Source organism: Solea senegalensis, linkage group LG9, assembly GCF_019176455.1.
Source record: "Solea senegalensis isolate Sse05_10M linkage group LG9, IFAPA_SoseM_1, whole genome shotgun sequence".
In the NCBI taxonomy this organism is placed as follows: Eukaryota; Metazoa; Chordata; class Actinopteri; order Pleuronectiformes; family Soleidae; genus Solea; species Solea senegalensis.
In genome coordinates, this window is record NC_058029.1 from 2,176,942 (window position 1) to 2,195,232 (window position 18,291).

At 42.2% G+C, this 18,291-nt stretch overlaps 1 protein-coding gene across 1 annotated transcript in view; it reads left to right on the forward strand.

The window, feature by feature from the left end:
* Positions 1-930: 930 nt before the first annotated feature.
* LOC122774761 (glucocorticoid-induced transcript 1 protein) overlaps positions 931-18,291 on the forward strand; it is a 23,481-nt gene continuing 6,120 nt past the window's right edge. Inside the window, exons 1-3 of the mRNA XM_044034269.1 lie at positions 931-1,364; positions 9,642-9,790; positions 16,528-16,617. Of these exons, the coding sequence (XP_043890204.1) occupies positions 989-1,364; positions 9,642-9,790; positions 16,528-16,617 (615 nt within the window). The 5' untranslated portion in view covers positions 931-988. The remainder of the gene's footprint in view (positions 1,365-9,641; positions 9,791-16,527; positions 16,618-18,291) is intronic.

Here is an 18,291-nt window from a genome sequence, read left to right on the forward strand (position 1 = left end):
TACACTGGTGAAATTGACGAGAGACATTCATTTTCTTTAATCAAAAACAAACTGTGTACACTGTTAAACACATTTTTAAAAGCTATTTCAACATTAAACATCTATTTGACACAGTATTTTGTTGATATATTTCAAATTTCAGATATTTCCAGTAGTACATAGTAGTATACTATATGTTGAACACCATATGTGTATAATACCTATTTCCACAGTGTATCTCTATTAAACACTTTAGTGTATGTGATATTTCAGCAGTCTGTCAAAACATACTCGTTTACTTGACATTTCGTCTGTATCCTCTGTTAAACACAGCAGGATATGTAACAGCATCTATTAAACACAATGTTTAGTGGATAATTAGGTAGTTATTCAGTTAACGCTCTTAAACACCATATATAGTAGACATTTCATCAGAATATTGTTTTTAAAACGCAGTTTTCTGATGAAATTCTTTCATTTTTCCATCTAAAACTTCACCCACACTCGCAAGACACCGCCGACGCCATTGGCTGAAAGTGCAGTCCACAGGCAGACTCGCACCAATCAGCGGCGTTCGTGTGTGGCGCCTTCGTCCAATCAGAGGCTCGGGAGTGAGCAGCGTGTCCCGCCCACAGGCACCAGCCAGTAGTGTGGTTGGAACGACTGTCATTTAGAGCGAGTGGACGGTATGGCGAAGACTCTGCTGGAAGTGCGAAAAAACACCAAATAAACGTCCACAAAAGTGACAAAAAGTACTTTTAAAGTCACACACGTCAGGGTTACAACGTGCGCCGCCATGTGTTAGCACTTCAAGGTAAGTTTAGCACAAAATAATGCTTTTTACCGAGTCGAATTTTTTTTTTGTTGTTGTTTTTTTTGCTAACAAGCTAATGTTTATTTTACAATAAATCTGCACCTCCTTCTCCTCCTCCTCCTCCTCCACAGAAGAAGCAACTTTGGCAGCACGACTTTCTTCCTGCTTCAGGAATTACAGCCACTTTTCGGGAAGATGTCAGCCCCGAGCAACTCGCTCCAGCAGGCGAGGGTGAGACGCAGCACTGCGGGCTCCCCCGGCTCGTTCAGCGGCGGTGTCAGCGGAGGTGGTGGTGGTGGCGGCGGTGGTTCCGGCAGCGGCTGCCGTCTGCACCCCATCCGTGCCACCGTGCCCTACCAGCTCCTGCGTGCGGGTCAGAGCAGCCCACCGCGTCCACACAACCTCCACGGAGGTGGCGGAGGAGGAGGAGGAGGAGGAGGCGGCGCGGTGAGCCGAGGCTCCAGCTCCCCCTCCAGCCCGACGCTCGCTCCAGGAAGTGCGAACGCGAAGCAGAGACTGTCCCCCGAAAACAAGGACGCCTCCTGTCCTCCGGACTCTCCCGGCTGCAGAGGTAAGAAAACACTCGTGTCCACCACGTGTCATTGCTTACACACCAGCTGCGTGGGTTTTCCATGAGGCGCGAGGACCACTGACGAACGAACCCCTGACGATTCACATGTACGATAATACTTATCGCGATATAATTTGCCAAAGTAACAGTTAGCGACGAACGTTTAGACTCAAATATGCTAAACAAGAAATAACTTTAAACCTTTTGTTTTTTTCAACTTCCAAATCTTTAAAGGCACAGTGTGTAATAGTTGTTTAAATTATGCTAATTTGCAGTAATCAAAGATAAAATAACTACACTTACTATTATCATTATTTTTTAAAAGCGTACAGTCACCCAATTGTGGATATATATATATTTTATTTTATATTACCCCACATTGATGCTGTGTTCTATTTACGTCGGAAGTCGGAACTGGGAGTGACATCATCACAAACACAAACTAGTGACTTGGCAGTTGTTTTGTGTGGGTTGAAAAGCTTTGCTCACAGAATGGTTCAGTACTTGAGACTCCGTCTGACGCTGAACTGAAATACCAGTGAATGTGGTCCCGATGGCCGTCTTTCAGCAGTGCTGTCTCTAAATCCACCAGACTCCTGTTTGCTTTGCTAAATGTTGGACTTTTTTGGCTTTGATTCTCGTGTCGGGCGTCGTGCTCGTGACTCTTCAGTGATGACACTCTTTGACCAATCGGTGTCCGTCAGTCTGTTGACATCACGTTTTAGTAGGGTCAAGGCGAGCTGTGCTAGAACTGTGCAGTGGAAAAGTGCCATAAATAGAAGCCGGGTCAACTCAATTGAGGCGGCCATTTTCCGCCACCATGTTCTTATGGTGCGTTCCAATTATAGTTGGAACTTTTGAGTTGAGGGCCCCGAAATACAGATGCGTCAAATTGTTTTGTACTTCTCAACTGGAACGCGATCAACTCTGAGGTGACGTCACACCCATTTCCGACTTCCGACCTCCAGTATAAATGGAACGCACCATGGACAAATTAAACATGTTAACACACTGCCTTGTGATCATAAGATTGTTTGTTTTAATGTTTGGGAATTATAAATCTATTTGTAAAACATAAATGTTTTGCCATCAATAGAAAATGATTTACAGTATTTTATTTAGTGTTGTCAAGGGGATCAAAGGAATCTTAAAACTAGTATTTAACTTAAAAATACAAGAAAAATGTTCATTACATTCAAACTATTTTCACCCTATTTTACCATGTGACCCTTGGTAATGTAGTGGCTAGCACTGTTGCCTCTCAGCAAGAAGGTCACCGGTTTGAATCCCTCTTCGACTGTGTGGAGTTTGATTTTGTCCCGCCCGTGTGTGCACTTGTGTGTTTTCTTCAGGTTCTCTTTTAGTGTGGAACAAAGTTGAGTGTTGGTTTTAAAGTAAGTTGATGCATTAACTATTCAGCCTGTCATCCATTTATACAATTAGGGCAGCTATAAAGAGAGAGTGGAGCGAGTGCACGACTGTCTCACTCACTTCCTATGGACTTTTGACAATAGTCAGAGGAGGGGGGAGGAGATGGTTTGACATAATCATGGTTTCAGTTTTAAAAGAGGCCACGTCAGTTCCAGCAGAGGCAGCGCTGAGCCAACGATCAGGTGTTGCCTCGTTTGACTTGACCACACACACACACACACACACACACACACTCAGACCATATGCTGACTCTCACCACGTTGCTTTTCTCTGTGTCATGCTCAGCTGCTCCTGTGGAAGTGATATGGAGACAGACAGACAGGACATCAGTGTGCAGTCACTGACAAACGTGGTTGAACAATTACATTAAACATAAAAAAATAAATTGTTATCTAACAGAGGTCATAATAGATGAATCGGTCATTGTTTTTCACTTAGTTCTAAATGTCCCAGTAAATAGAAAAATAGGGTAATTTAAAAACAAAAACAAAATAGGGTTGTTAAATGTCCTAAAAAGTAGGGTCTCATTAGTCCCAAATATCTTAAATGTCCTACAAACTAGTTGAGGGTCCTTAGTCGTAAATGTCCTAGACAAATAGGGGTAAATGTCTTAAATGCCCAAAAAATATTGGGTCCTTCATCCTGCACGTACTCATTTTCCAATGTTTCTCTAAATCTTATTTATGTGACAGTTGGCCAGAACTGCATGTTTTCTCTCCTGTAAACCCTGTGTCTTCAGTCCTGTAAACCCTGTGTCTTCTGTCCTGTAAACCCCCGTGTCTTCAGTCCTGTAAACCCTGTGTCTTCTGTCCTGTAAACCCTGTGTCTTCTGTCCTGTAAACCCTGTGTCTTCTGTCCTGTAAACCCCCGTGTCTTCAGTCCTGTAAACCCTGTGTCTTCTGTCCTGTAAACCCCTGTGTCTTCTGTCCTGTAAACCCTGTGTCTCCTGTCCTGTAAACCCTGTGTCTTCTGTCCTAAACGCAGCCGTAACCAAGTTATATCTGTCCAGTGTCTTAATCAGGTTGTGATGTGAATGTTTCTGTGAACAGGACCTGCTTTTTGTCTTTTTTCAAAAACCTCTCTGTTCACGTTTAAACATCGCAGTGAAAATCAGTGTGGATTCTGTCTGCATTAATGTCCATCAGCGTCCTTTAATCACATCTGTGTCTTTACTTCTGCTCCGAACGCTAGCCTGCTTGTCTTGCCGCCGCAGAGCGTCAGTGAGTGTGGAGTTTTTGCGTGTGTGTGATTTTTTAAAATTTTTTTGTCATGCTTCGCATTCCTCTGTCCTCTGCATGAGATGACCTCCGACCTTGACCTGTGTGATGTAAGATGGGAAACAAAGTCTCTGCTCCAGCGACTGAGACTCGGCCGCGGTCGTTATTGATTTCCCACCCAGTGGCGCTGCATGCCGCGCATTCCTCAGTGTTGCTGAGAGAGAGAGAGAGAGAGAGAGACAACCTCTCACCTCGGCCAGTGTCGCGTTTCAGTGGTGATGACGGAGGCTTGACCCCCGCCGGCGTGGCTCTGACCTCGCAGTCCAAACACCAGGGAGGACTCTGATGATGACAATGCAAACATAATGTAGTCATTTTACATCACAGCAGTGGTGTTTGATGAGGCTGAGGCAGCAGGATTCACAGATTCACACTTGCGTGATGTGATTACATGTGGCGGCGGCGGCGGGCGGGTCTCAGAGGTTAGCAGTGCAGCGTCTGTCAAGTACAAGTCCACCCACATGTGTTTTTCGTTTTTAGAAACTCAGACAGCTGATCCATATATTTATCACTTTTTCCATACATTTGATAAAATATAACCATTTAATGATGAGAGCGGGAATGACAAGAGATGCCACGGTACAATGTTAGCACGATATTTAATTCACAATACTATATCACGATATTCAAGTCACAATACAATATTATCACAATATTTAAGTAACGATATGATGTTGTCACAATACGATATATAAGTCATGATACGATATCAATCAATCAAGTTGTGATTCTGTACGTTAAAAAATGAACAAACATTGCAATAATGGTGTGAATCACTGGTATATTTGAACCCACTGAGAGACATTATATTTGACATTTGGCAGGAGATTGAGCTCTGAAGGAGCTGGAGTTGTGGTGCCAGTTGAAAGTAGCTTTATATTCCAACATTATGACGCACTCTTTCTCTGAGAGTCTCCACCATAATGATATCATTCTCCTGCTGCACTGTCCCGACAGTCAATGTCCCGCTCTGTGTGGAAGTGGCAGCTGCTGTGGGGAAGAAGAGGGGAAAAAAAGAGGAGCCCTGCTACGGTTTCACTCATTCAAACTGCAAAGTGGGAGCAAATGTGAAAATGAAGTTGAAATCTCTGTGGACGTGTGCTGCATGTCCTGCTGCTGAACACAGCTCCACACTGTGATGTTAACATTTGCCCATTTATCACCGCTCTCTTACAAAAGGTGCCATTGTTGGCACTTGTTAGCACTGTTAGCATACCTTTCTCATCCACTGAGCCGCAGTCAAACCAGTCCACGCTGGCTCGCTGTGGGAGGCTCCTCACTGGACTCGCTGAGAGATAAAAATAAGAGCAACAAGCTATTTCCTGTCCAGCTGAGGGACAGATGCTGATGTTTTACCACTTCATCACCAAATATGTTGCATAAAAGACTCGCATGTTACCTCCTGCTTTCAATTAGGACACGTTTAATTTAGACAAATGATGTAGGATGTTGTTCTACATAGAGATGTTCCGATACCATTTTTTCCCTCCCGATACTGATTCCGATACTTGTGCTGTGGGTATCGGCCGATAACAAGTACCGATACCGATACCAGTGTGTTATAAAAAAATATATATCATACTACGCCTGCATGACTGTGATATGATTATCATCACCAAATCCTTTACCGTATCAGTCACGGGTGTCAGACAGTGGAATAATCTGGATGAGGAGATGAAAAAATCTGCCAAACCGCCGACATGATGAGCTAACGTTAGCTCCTTGTCTACAGGTGTCGGGTGATCAGTTCTTCTTCAATCGTAATATACAATATTTGTTATATATATATTATAATAGAAATGACAGTTTGATGAATTCTTAGTTGTGACGGAGTAATTCTATTATATGTTATGTTAGTCTGACTAAGACTAGCTTGATTTTAGTCAGACTAACGTGTTTACGTGACATTAAGAAACCCAAATTATTGTCTTAGTCTGACTAAGTGTATACACACAGGAGTAATCAGATTATGAATCACATTATCCAGGTATCTTAGTCCAACTAAGATTGGCTCAATTTTATTTGGACTAACATGTTTACATGACATTAAGAAAACTGAATTATTGTCTTAGTGTAAAATTGGGCTGGACAGACTGGACTCTCTGAGCAGAGCCACGCAGCCATTTATTGTTGTTCTTTGTGCGTAGAATACACAGGACTACCCACCCAAAGGTATTGCCTAAGTAAGCTCACTCTGAGCTACAATAAAATTCCCTGAAGCACTGGAGACAAAGGAAGCGGCCTGAAATTTCCATCAGTGTTGATTCAGGCCAAAGCCGGCGCTCTCAGAACCGGGCTTGTGGTTATTTTCCATCGTCTCACCACTGGCCAGACCATAATAATCTCCTGATGAGGAAAAAAGAAACCAAGACTTCAAAGCAGCCGTGAGTGAGTGAGTGAATGAGTGAGTGAGATTAAAGAAGATTTTTCAGGCTGAATTTAAATTAGGCCTCGACTTTTCTGGCCATATGGGAAGCGGTGGGAAATAAATGTGCACATTAGCGGTGGATAAATGGCCGGTTTATTAAGTGTTAAAAACACATAAAAACAAAGGCAAGGCACTCACAGAGAGGAACATCCCACAGAAACGTGAACTCACTGTGTCACAGCACGTTTGGTAAATCACAGAAATCACTGATCATGGTGGAGACTCTGCGTTTGTATTTGGAGGCGTGTTTAACCTTTCTGTCAAACTGAGGAAACAGACGGACCGAATTGTCGTCATCATCTCTCTCTCTGTCTCTCTGTCTCTCTCTCTCTCTGTGTCTCGTGGACAGGGGCTGGACAAGTGGGGGAAAAGTCTATTTCAAAATAAAAGTTTGTTTTGACGAGGAACGACAATTTGATGAATATACAATTGAAACATTACTGAAAACAACTCACTATAACTTGATATTAAGTGGCTGGTCACTCTGAGACTTAGCTGATAGCGTCACCGGGGCCAATGACTCGCTTTCACACCATGAGGTCAAGGTCAAAGTGGAGGCCAAATCTATTTGTGGAGCACTTTTAAAAACAAACCCCCGCGGCCCCCAAAGTGCTTTACATGCTTGACTTGAAGTTAAAGGAAGCAGGAAAATAGAATAAGTAAATAGTAACACATAAAAATAGAGGAGGAGGCGGTCATTAAAATAAGGAGACTGTTGCTCTCACGTCAGCAAAAGTAATCTATTAAAAGTTGAATTGATATTGTATCTTTCAAGTAATAATCAGCCCATTGTGCAATTTAAACCCATTAAATCTACTGCAGCTCTTACTGCTGCCTCACACTGTGTTGTTTCTCTATGACTGCGTGTCACTGCAGGAATGTCGAGTGGATGCAGGCACTATTGATGTGCATTGTGGTGTGGTTGTGTACGAGTTCTCATGTGAGTGTGGGAGAGTGTGTGTGTGTGTGCGTGTGTGTGTGTGCGTGCGTGCTGAACTGCTCTGGCTCACCACACACACACGCTGCTCTCATAACATCACACGCTCCTGCTCAGCCATTTACATTAGCTTCAGGCCGCTCTGCTCTGCACTGACACGAGTCACACTTAAAAAACATGTCTGCACGCTGAAAACAGGACCACACACAAGCTACGTTTTTGTTTTAACCCTCTGATGACCATCGGGAAGTGGATTTATTTAGATTTGATGGCTGTAGAATTGGCAAAAATATTCAGTTTGTGAGTTTTTCTGCCCCTTTTTTCCAAAATAACTTTCACTTTCCATATCTGGCAGTTATTTATTCAACCGTTTACTGGACTATATGTGTATATATATATATATATATATATATATATATATATATATATATATATATATATATATATATATATATATATACATATATACATATATATATGAGAGAGAGAGAGAATTGATTAATCTGTATTATTTTGATGATTAATTGAGTATTTGTTGGTCAGAAAACGTCGATTAATCAAACCTGGCAAATGATGACGTTCTCAAATGTCGTTATTTTTTGTCCACAAACCAAAAATGATTAATTTTTAATGATTTCTTTGTTTATACGGAGCAAAGAAACCAGAGAAAAATTCACATTTAAGAAAACCATTCAAACCGATGGATCAACTGTCAAAATAGTCGAGGATTCATTTCTCTCAGAAAAGCTCTCCATTGTTTTGTCTGTCCAGACTAAAACTTTCTCAGATTACCAGGGTAACGTGGATTTACTTCAGGCATGTCCTGACACAGAACTCGAGCGGTGTGGATTCAGCCTCCACCACCACAGCAGCGTTTTCAAACTTGTTCAGAAACTCCAGGGTTGTGTAAGGGTGGGGGCGTGACCGTGGCAGGTGTGAGGCACTTTAAAATGAAAACACCGTGGTGTGAAAGCAGCATTCACTCTCTGCTGGAACGGCGAAGAGTGAGGAAGTGATTTGTGGTTCAGGGTCTTTGCCCAAAGAAACTGTAGCATGAGAACGGAAGGACTACCTCCTGTACAACTCTCCTGAGCCATGATAATTCAGTCGGTTATCATCACAAGTGTCAAATAAGGCAGTCACTGTTTGTTTTGTTTATCTGTTAGTTTATTTATTTTTATGCCATCAACACCTTAATAGTTTACATTCTATTCCTCTAACATCTAATCATACATCTTACAATAATTTCTCTGTTTTTTGGTGTCAAAAAAGTACATCCGTATATTTAAACATGCATTCAAGGAACCTTGTAAAAGATAATAGATAGAATTCTTTTAATTTTCTTTTTCAGGGTTGCAAAGGGGTCTAATCCATACGTACTTTCAGTTTTAGCCACCTTGTTGTATTTGTCTATTTCTTCTATTCAAGATTTGTAAACTTCCTGGAACTGTGCTGCTGTAAAACAATTTCCCAGTTTTTTGGTATCAATAAATTACATCCATATATTTAAACATGCATTCAAGAAACCACGTAAAAGATGGAGAAAAAGAAATCTTCCAAAGAGATGTAAAATTCCCTGGTAAATGTTTTTCTAAGGCCGATGCTGATTTTATTTAATGTTTCGCTGATTTTATTTAATGTTTCGCTGATTTTCTTTTTTCTGATGAAATATTTTCAAACCGCTTACTGAAAATTGCTTAACTTGGACATCACAAATTTTCCATCTCTCCAATCTACATTTTATGTCTATTTCTTCAAACGGGTCATTGGAAATAAAAACAAACACAAAGTTTCTGCGAACAAAAATGCATAATTTGTAATAATTGGCCCATTAAGAACTAGCAATCCGGATTATTTTAAAAACTGGCAGTTATCTACTTGTAGCTACAGTCGCTGCTGTTGTCCTTGCAACTAAAAATAACCATCATTTACTTTGAGTTGAGTTCTGGTTTAACGGCTGTTGTCCATGAATCCTGTGACAGACATGTAAACCATTAGAGTTGACGTGCTGCGCTCTCACTTCTCACAGAGAGATTTAATACACAGTGACATTTCATTACTGTAAGTTGAACTTATTCATATTCACACAACCAGGAAAGTCGGCGCGTCGAATGTCAACGATGCCTCGGTGCCGGGGATTATTGCTCGCGAAGCACTAAGTGTGTACGTCTCATTCTTTCTTTTGTTTCTCCCCCAATCCACAGCCGAGAGGTCCAAGTTGCAGGTCCGGAGTTCCAGTGCCATCCGGCGGACGTCCTCCCTGGACGCCATCACAGCACCGTACCTGACCGGCCAGTGGCCGCGGGACTCGCACGGACCGTACCCTTCGTGTATGAAAGACAAAGCCACGCAGGTACGCCGCATTCTGACAGCCCCTGTCCTGGCTCCGTGCCTGAGCCCGTCATATTTGTTCATTGTCATAGTTGTGTAGTGGGAAGAGGGGCAACGTAGCAGTCTTGTGTGCTAATATTTGTCATTGTTGTGTTCATCACCCACGAGTCTCAGACACGTTTGCTGTGGAGCAGAAGTCGGAAACCAAATATCCAAAAGTGAACTTGTCAAACCTGCAGATTCCGTTGACTCGATCTTTGGTATTTTTCCACTTACACCTGTGATTAGATGTTACTGAAACACACCTTAGACGTTGTAGTTCACTTCTACCCTGATATGTAATTGTATATTTTCTGACACTTTCTAAAACAGCCACTCCTTTATTTACAAACTGTAGATTTTCACCGTCTTTGAGTCGCATAACATTGACCGTTCTTTCCCGTTCTGAGTGTCGTTCTGGTTGTAGAAAAACACCAGGGGGCAGTATACGGATCAGATAAATGAAGTCGCTCAGGTTCTGCTATATGTTGCTCGATGAAGTGACGGTGAACTCTCACAGCTTAAAAAACAGCTTATTTTGAAGCTTTTCCTGCCAACTTGGCGTCCGGAGCTCTGTACTTGCTAATTCCAGTCCAATGACAAGTGTCGTGTTTCAGCTTTGAGGTAAAAAATAACGTCAAGTTTGGACCCGTCAGTGACAGTCGCTGTGGGAACGTATTCACATTTGTGTTTGGTAATCAATCATCAAAAAAGCATGTTGTAACACCAGAGTGTTGGTGTTGTAACGAGGAATGAGGTCGTGAAAGTTTGCTGCACAAATAACAGCTGGCACCAGTTAAGGACTCATTATGGCCTTCACTGAGTCCACGTTAGGTTTGAACTTCACAAAAAGCAAACGTTTAAAGGCCATACAGACTGTGACCCGACCTCGGGTTAGAGTTCCTGCTCAATCTCCACCAACACGATTTTAAGCTGCTGCTAATAATAGTTGAAATGAACAGGGAAGCAGAACTTTCCTTGATATCCTCTTTTTTATTTAGGTTTTCGTCAAAGATTTTCACACAAAAAACCCTGAAACCACTCTTAACACTGTAGTGTGTATATACACCATAAGTATTGTTTGTATGGAAATGGAAGGGTGACATTTTGGTGTCAGATCTCCCAAAATGCCGATTCAGTGTGGATAAAAAAAATCGATACTGGTCAAAATCACTGGATCAGATATCGGAAGATTAAAAATGTAAAATCTGACGCGATACAAAAAATCCTGTATATGCTTCACAAGCTTCACTGAGCACAGGTCAGTAAAAATTAAAAAATGATTTCTTCTTTGTCGGAGAAGAATATTTGTGACACAGTTGGAAAATGAATATTTTGTTGATGTGATGATAAAGGCTTCAGTTTAAAAGTCAGACTGATAATAATAAAAAGCTAATACGATACAAGAAACTTCTGTTAACTCTTTCCTAAACTGCCGTTAGCGTTAGCGTCCCTGGCAAACGTGAAGCAGACGACGTTTTCCTTTCATGAGCAAGAACGTCTGGTTTGTTTTTCCACTGAACCTCAAAGTTCTGGAAAAGGACACTTGGTTGTTTTGTGTTCCACTGAACCTCCTCCTCCTCCTCCTCATCTACTTGTCGTGCAAACTTTTTCTTGTGCTCCACATTTTTTAAATGAGCAATTTGTGAAATGTTTCTTTGTCGTCTTTCAAAGGTCTTGTTGCAGCCGTGCTGCCTTAAATCTTCTTATGAGCATCATGATGTTGATTTCTTTAGATTTTTTAGCTGTAAAGATAACTTTCACTTTCCATATCTGGCAGTTATTTATTCAACCATTCAGGAATCACAGGACTGAGATGCTGGCGTCACAAACACGTGATGCACCAGTGAATCTCGTCTCTGATTGGACGCTTGTTCTGCTGAAGTCCTGAGGTTCTACTGTGATGAAGTATTTTAGCTTTCCAGTATCCAGCCATCCATCCATCCTCTTCCACTTTATCCTCCACATGAGGGTCACGGGGGTCACTGTGCCAATCTCAGCTGACATGGGGTTAAAGGCGGAGTCACACCCCGGACAGAACGCCAGTCCATCGCTTCTTAATTTTCTAGATATCGAAACAGAAGTGTTAAACGGTTAAACTTCCACCGGTCAGCGTTCTCACTATGGAGTTCCTGGTAATGTGAAAAGTTGTGAGTATGTTCTTCTTTTGGTGAAAGTTAACGTGCCGAAGTTTTTCAAAATCCCGGGTAAATTAGAACATTTCCTACGGTGTAAAAACGGGGGCTGAGGTCTCGCTCTCCAATCAATGATAGTCGATTATTCAGATGAGTTGATTATTAGTCGCAGCCCGAGATGAATCCAGTGTTTTGATCGTTTGGGAATGTTTTCATCGTCTCGGTGAAAAAGACAAACCTGAAGTTTCCAATGATGTGGTGATCGTGGCGTCTGCAGAGTAAATATTCTGAAAGTCCCTCATTCTCCACAGTTTAATGCGTTCTAACACATCAGAAGAGCCTGTGCATGGCTTTCACATCGACCCTGACCACAGTGTTCCTGGATGGCAGCCCCAATCTTTCACCATGTGACTACACACACACACACCCTCTTTTTTTGTTATGAAAGTATATTGAATAATTATGTGTAACTATGAAGAGCTGCTCCCTCTCGGCCTTTCGTGTGTGTGTGTGTGTGTGTGTGTGTAGGAAGTGGTGAGAGCAGAATGTCTTCACAGAGTAAACAGCGTCTAATCACAGGGTTCCTGTTCTGCACAAAAGGAAACGCTGCACCCGTACGGAAAATCAATTTTGATAAATATCTGTAAAAACCGGTACAGTGGTTCCATGGTGTTGTTCCATAGTTACCATGTGTTGCTACAGCAGAATATACGCACATGACTGATGTTGTTTGTTTTGCCCCAGAAAAATGTCTGAAAACTTTTCCCAAACCTGGAAATGATGGCGTTCTCAAATGTAAGGATTTCTTTGTTCTATGGAGCAAAAAAGCAGAAAATATTCACATTTAAGGCGCTCATAAATCTATAATTACTATTGATCATCAAAATAGTTGCTAATTAATCTTGACTGCAGTTTATTTCTCAGTCACTGTGACCAAAAGTTAAAGCAAGCAATGAAATAGTAAAAGTAAAGTCACCAAATAAGATGATTAATTACAGAGTAATGGAGACATCATGTAATAAAAGAGAAGAAACAATAAGAGCCAATAAAATAAGAATAAATGAGAAAATGGCGATAAAAGTGCTATTGTAAGTTTTTATAAAGACTTAAAACTTTCAAGAACACAAAAACAAGTTTGGTATCAGCACTCTGGAACAAATGAAACGCCACACCACCAGAGAAAGCTTGTGTACCACTGGTGGTACACGTAGCACAGTTTGAGAACCATGGAATTATGCAACTTTGGGAAGATGATGATGATTGTAGAACTTCCCAGCAGGTGAAACTATTACTCTATATTATTATATGTGATAGATGTTATGATTGAGATCACCTGCAGTCTGTGTGTTTGGAGCATGTGCTGTTTGTTATCAAAGCTTTGCTATCAAAGATCTTTTGTTATATGTGTCTCTAACTACTAATCGTCAGAACCCGTACGATTTTATGTTTTTGGTATTGTGTGTGTGTGTGTGTATATATATATATGTATGTATATATATATGTATATATATATGTATATATGTATATATATATGTATATATGTATATATATATATATATGTGTATATATATATATATATATATATGTATATATATATATATATATGTATATATATGTATATATATATATATATATGTATATATATGTATGTATATATATATATATACATACATATATATACATATATATATATATATATATATATATATATATATATATATATATATATATGTATATGTAAGTATTATTGCTTTCTGGTTTCTTTGCTGTATATAACAAATATGGAAAGCCTTTTAGGAAGATTGAATAGGGCAAGTTCAGTTTCTGTGTGAAAGTCTGGAGATTTGTCCTGTGGAAACTTTGAAGGATTGTCACGTGTGTTCTCTCTCTTCAGGAGAGTAGGAAACCATTTCCTGTTAACAAGCTCTGCCTGCGCCCAGCTCTTTTTTCAACAGCAGCAGAAAGCTGCAGACAAAAGCCCTCTGTCTTCTTTTGTCGTGCTCTGCACAAGTTGAAGACGGCCTCTCCTTTGAGCTGTAACGCAGCCCGGCATGGAGGTGAAGTCGTCTGCACCTGTCGCTCCCCCGGCTCTGGCTTAGGCCGGCTGAAATCCCACTGCTCACCACCTGGCCCTCGTGGCTGCCGGGCCCCGCCTGGCCCTTTGTGTGGCGAGTTGAGGAGCAGAGGGTCCATACATATGCTAATCACTGTTCCGGGGACAGTTGTGTGTGCCAGTGGTCACTGAGCACAGAAAGTCTGTATGGAAAATTAAGGGCACGCACGCACGCACGCACGCACGCACGCACGCACGCACGCACGCACGCACACACACACACACACACACACACACACACACACACACTAAGAAAAACCTCAAAGGACTGACACAGACAAAAGACAGACGGATCAATCGCCCCGACTCGCCTCCCGTGCCGAGGCTGCAGCCGACACAACGGCAGACGACTGATGATTATTTACATCATCCATTACTGGTTTGGTCCAGAAAATGTTAATCAGTGTTTGTCAAACCTGGAAATGATGATTTTTCATTGTCAAATGGATCAAAGAAACCAGAGAATATTCACATTAAAGAAACTTGTTAGATTATCAAAATAGTTAACGATTAAATTGGCAATCGAACAATAAAAAAACAATAATGGCACTTTTCCACTACACAGGCACAGCTCGGCACAGCTCGGCACTTTTTTAGTACCTGAAAAAATTCCAAATTCCATTGGCAACAATGTCAAAGTTAAAAAGACTTCAACATCCTAAAAACATTAGCGTTCATGTGTTAAATGTCAGTATTGAACAGTGAAACATTCACTTTCACCCGAAACGACTGCTTTAAGTCACTAGTTTGTGTCGCGTAGAAAACCACAGCATCGCGGCAGTTTCACGCAGCTGTTGCTATGATGACTCCGCCCACTTTGAGGAGGAGCTATGAAGTCATGGAAAACTATATCAAACGGATTGGAACCGTAAAGCACCGTAAGTGCCATAAATCTATAAAAGAAGCCGCTGTGACGCGTGCGCGCAGCACAGTTCAACACTTACTCCAGGTCACAGAGTCTACACAGAGACCTGAAGCTGCTGGAAGACCAGTATGAAAACACGGCGGCACAGAGGCCGTTCAGTCAACAGCTTCCTCGAAACCTCTGCTGCATCAACAAGGAAACAGTCAAGTTATGTAAATGTATGCAAAACCAGAGACGGTCGTCTGAAACCGCACACTTCCCCCTCATTATGCCTTTGCTCCTCACACTAATCCTGAAAGCTCTGATGGAGGGGGTTTCTGGTCGGCAACAGTGCTGCGAAACATTTCAAATGTCAGTGTCTTCACGTCTGACCCCACGGCAAACAGAACAGCCTCTGTGGCTCGAGGGCAAACGCACAAGCCCTGCCCTATGATATGGAATATCACAGTGAATAATGAGGAACACCCGTGAAGCGCTTAGCGCTGGCGAGCAGAAAAGGACAGCGGATTAAATGGCTGCTTGTGCTCTCATAAAAGGGACCACTATTGCTCGGGCCACAGTAGACGGCAGATGTGGCTGCTAGCACTTTAGCATTAACATTTTGAGCATGGCCCGTGGAGTGATGCATCCGCCAAGCACAGAGCAACTGCAGCCTCCTGAAAACTGTGGCCTCCCGGAACCTGCAGGTTTCACCTGCAACCTCCCGAAACCTGCAGGTTTCACCTGCGGCCTCCCGGATCCTGCGTTCTTGTGAAACCTGCAACCTCCCGAAACCTGCGGCCTCCTGAGACCTGCAGGTTTCACCTGCGGCCTCCTGGAACCTGTGTCCTTGTGAAACCTGCGGCCTCCTGAGACCTGCAGGTTTCACCTGCGGCCTCCTGGAACCTGTGTCCTTGTGAAACCTGCAACCTCCTGAAACCTGTGGCCTCCTGAGACCTGCAGGTTTCACTAGAATCATCATTAAAACAATAGAGCTGTGTGATGATATGCTGTCATAATTCCAGCAAACACAAACGATAGCTGATAGTGATTCTGTATCATTTGTCCTCCCTGTAATTATTTCCTCCAAACTATGATCGGCGTCTTGTTCTTGATGACGCAGGATCAGAGGATCAGAGGATCCTCACAGTCTGTCGTAACCTTGAGTCGCTGACGCAGCGGAAAGGAGAGAGTTAAACGCCTGTTGGCTGCAGCCTGTCTCTCTCTCTCTCTCTGTCTGTCTCGCTCTCTGTCTGTCCTCTGGGACGAGGAGGAAAAGAAGTCTCATGACTTGTTTTTTCATTGATTCCAGATTTGCAGCTTCACCTCTGAACACTGAGCTCTCACCCACGTCTTTCTCAAACATTTGACTTTTCAAGATCTCCAGTCAGTGCACAAATCTTTATTTTATTTATTTTCTTTTTAATGGAGAACATTGAAAGGCCTCTACTCTGCACACAGTAGATGTTTAAGAGTGTTAGAGTGAAGCTAAAAAAATTTAATTATTAATAAAAACTGATTTAATGTCTTCATTTGATGAATAAGTGTATTGTTGCAGCCATGTAATGCATGTCCTGTTTTCTTGGAGAACATGAGTTGTTTGATGTCGTGTGTCGTTGTGTTTTTAGACTCCGGGGCTGTGGATCGACGAAGCAGCGGAACAGGGAAGTCCTCACCAGCGCTCGGCGTCCTGGGGCAGCGCCGACCACCTCAAAGAGGTAGATTCACCCGTTCAGTCACCCATTCATTCACCTCGTGAACCTGGACTGGGCAGACTGCAGGCTCACCGCAGCGCTGCAGTGTTTGAAACATTCACACGGCACCAAAACAATATCAAAGGCCGTGTTTTTGAGGTTCGTCGCATTTACTCACAACGTGTTTTGTCAGGGTTTGAGGTTTCCACTGCTCTGTGTGTGTGTGTGTGTGTGTGTGTGTGTGTGTGCGCCGCGGCCCGGTGGCCAAACCTCTGACCACATGCAGCAGCTATTAGAGCTGCAGCCTCCAGACCTCAGTCTAAATTTAACTGCCTTCTCTCTCCCGGTTTCCACTAAAGTGCACTCTTGACAGAGTGTGACGGCTTTGAAAGTGTTTTTCATCACGTGCATCTGCGCAACATCATCGCCCATGATTTCTGAAAATCAGCACAAGAACTGTTCACTGTCTGCGTGTCCTCACAGAGACACTGCACAGATGCTGCTGCTGCTGTTGTTGTGGGCGAGTGCTCCGGCAGTTATAAAACCAATCAACCATTATTAGACTAAAACACTGAAATATGCCAATTCTCATTTGTTCATGTACTCAAAACGGACGGAGCAACGTAACACAGACAAGTTAGCTTAGCATTTTATATGACATACCATGTTTGTAGTCGAACTTTGATATGAAAACTGTCACTAGAAAACTTTGCATTCGACTACTATTTTTGTAAAATGCTGCCACACTGTGATGCCTTTGATGCCTGTGATGTCTGTGATGTCTTTGATGTGTGACATGGATGTTAGAGGACGACTGACTGTAGCTCAACATTAAATAAAACCACCACACGTTGGACTACTCCAAAATACTGAAAACAAGGGGTGTGTTCTCTGAAGACACGTTGTTACCTGTGGAACAGGGGTGCTCTGAAAACACCCCCATCAGCACTTGGTACATTCCTCCAGATGAAATCAAATGAACCACAGACTGTATGAAATGAACGCGGCAAAAAGTCGACCAATCAGAATTTGAGTGGAACCAGAACTTACCGACTCATAAATGGACCAGTCGACCGGGACTTTACAGCCCTAAATCCCAGAAACATGACGTTGTCATTCATTCACATGGTTTTTAAGTGAAGACAACATATGGAAGCGTTCAGAGTCTGACGTCGTCTGTGAGGTCAGCGACCGCAGTTATCTCAGTAAGACTTTGAGAAATGATTCTTTTCTCTGAAACCACTAAATATGTTTTTTTGGCTGTGACGCATGATGTCATTAAGTATGACATCACACACATGGTCGTATACTCAGGCTGCATTCCATTAACTTCGGACGTTGGAACTGGGAGCGACGTTATTCCCTGAGTTCAGCATTTGCCTCACGATTCTTTTCATAATCGATTGAATTTGTGGATTCAGTTTAAATCAGTTTGTTAATTGGTTTCAGAAAATTTTCAAACTCTTTTTTTGTTTTATGGAGCAAAGAAACCAGGAAATATTCAACATTTAAAGAAGCTGGAAAATCTCGGGATTTGCTCACCAAAATAATCATAGAACATTAAGTATAGGCAGAGTTTTTTAATCTGATCTAAGGAATGTGGTTACACCTTTTAAATGTGGTTGTTTGTGAGGACATGTTCAGGCTGGATGTGGGTTCTTTCAGACCTGAACTAGAACCGTGCCGTGCCGTGCCGTG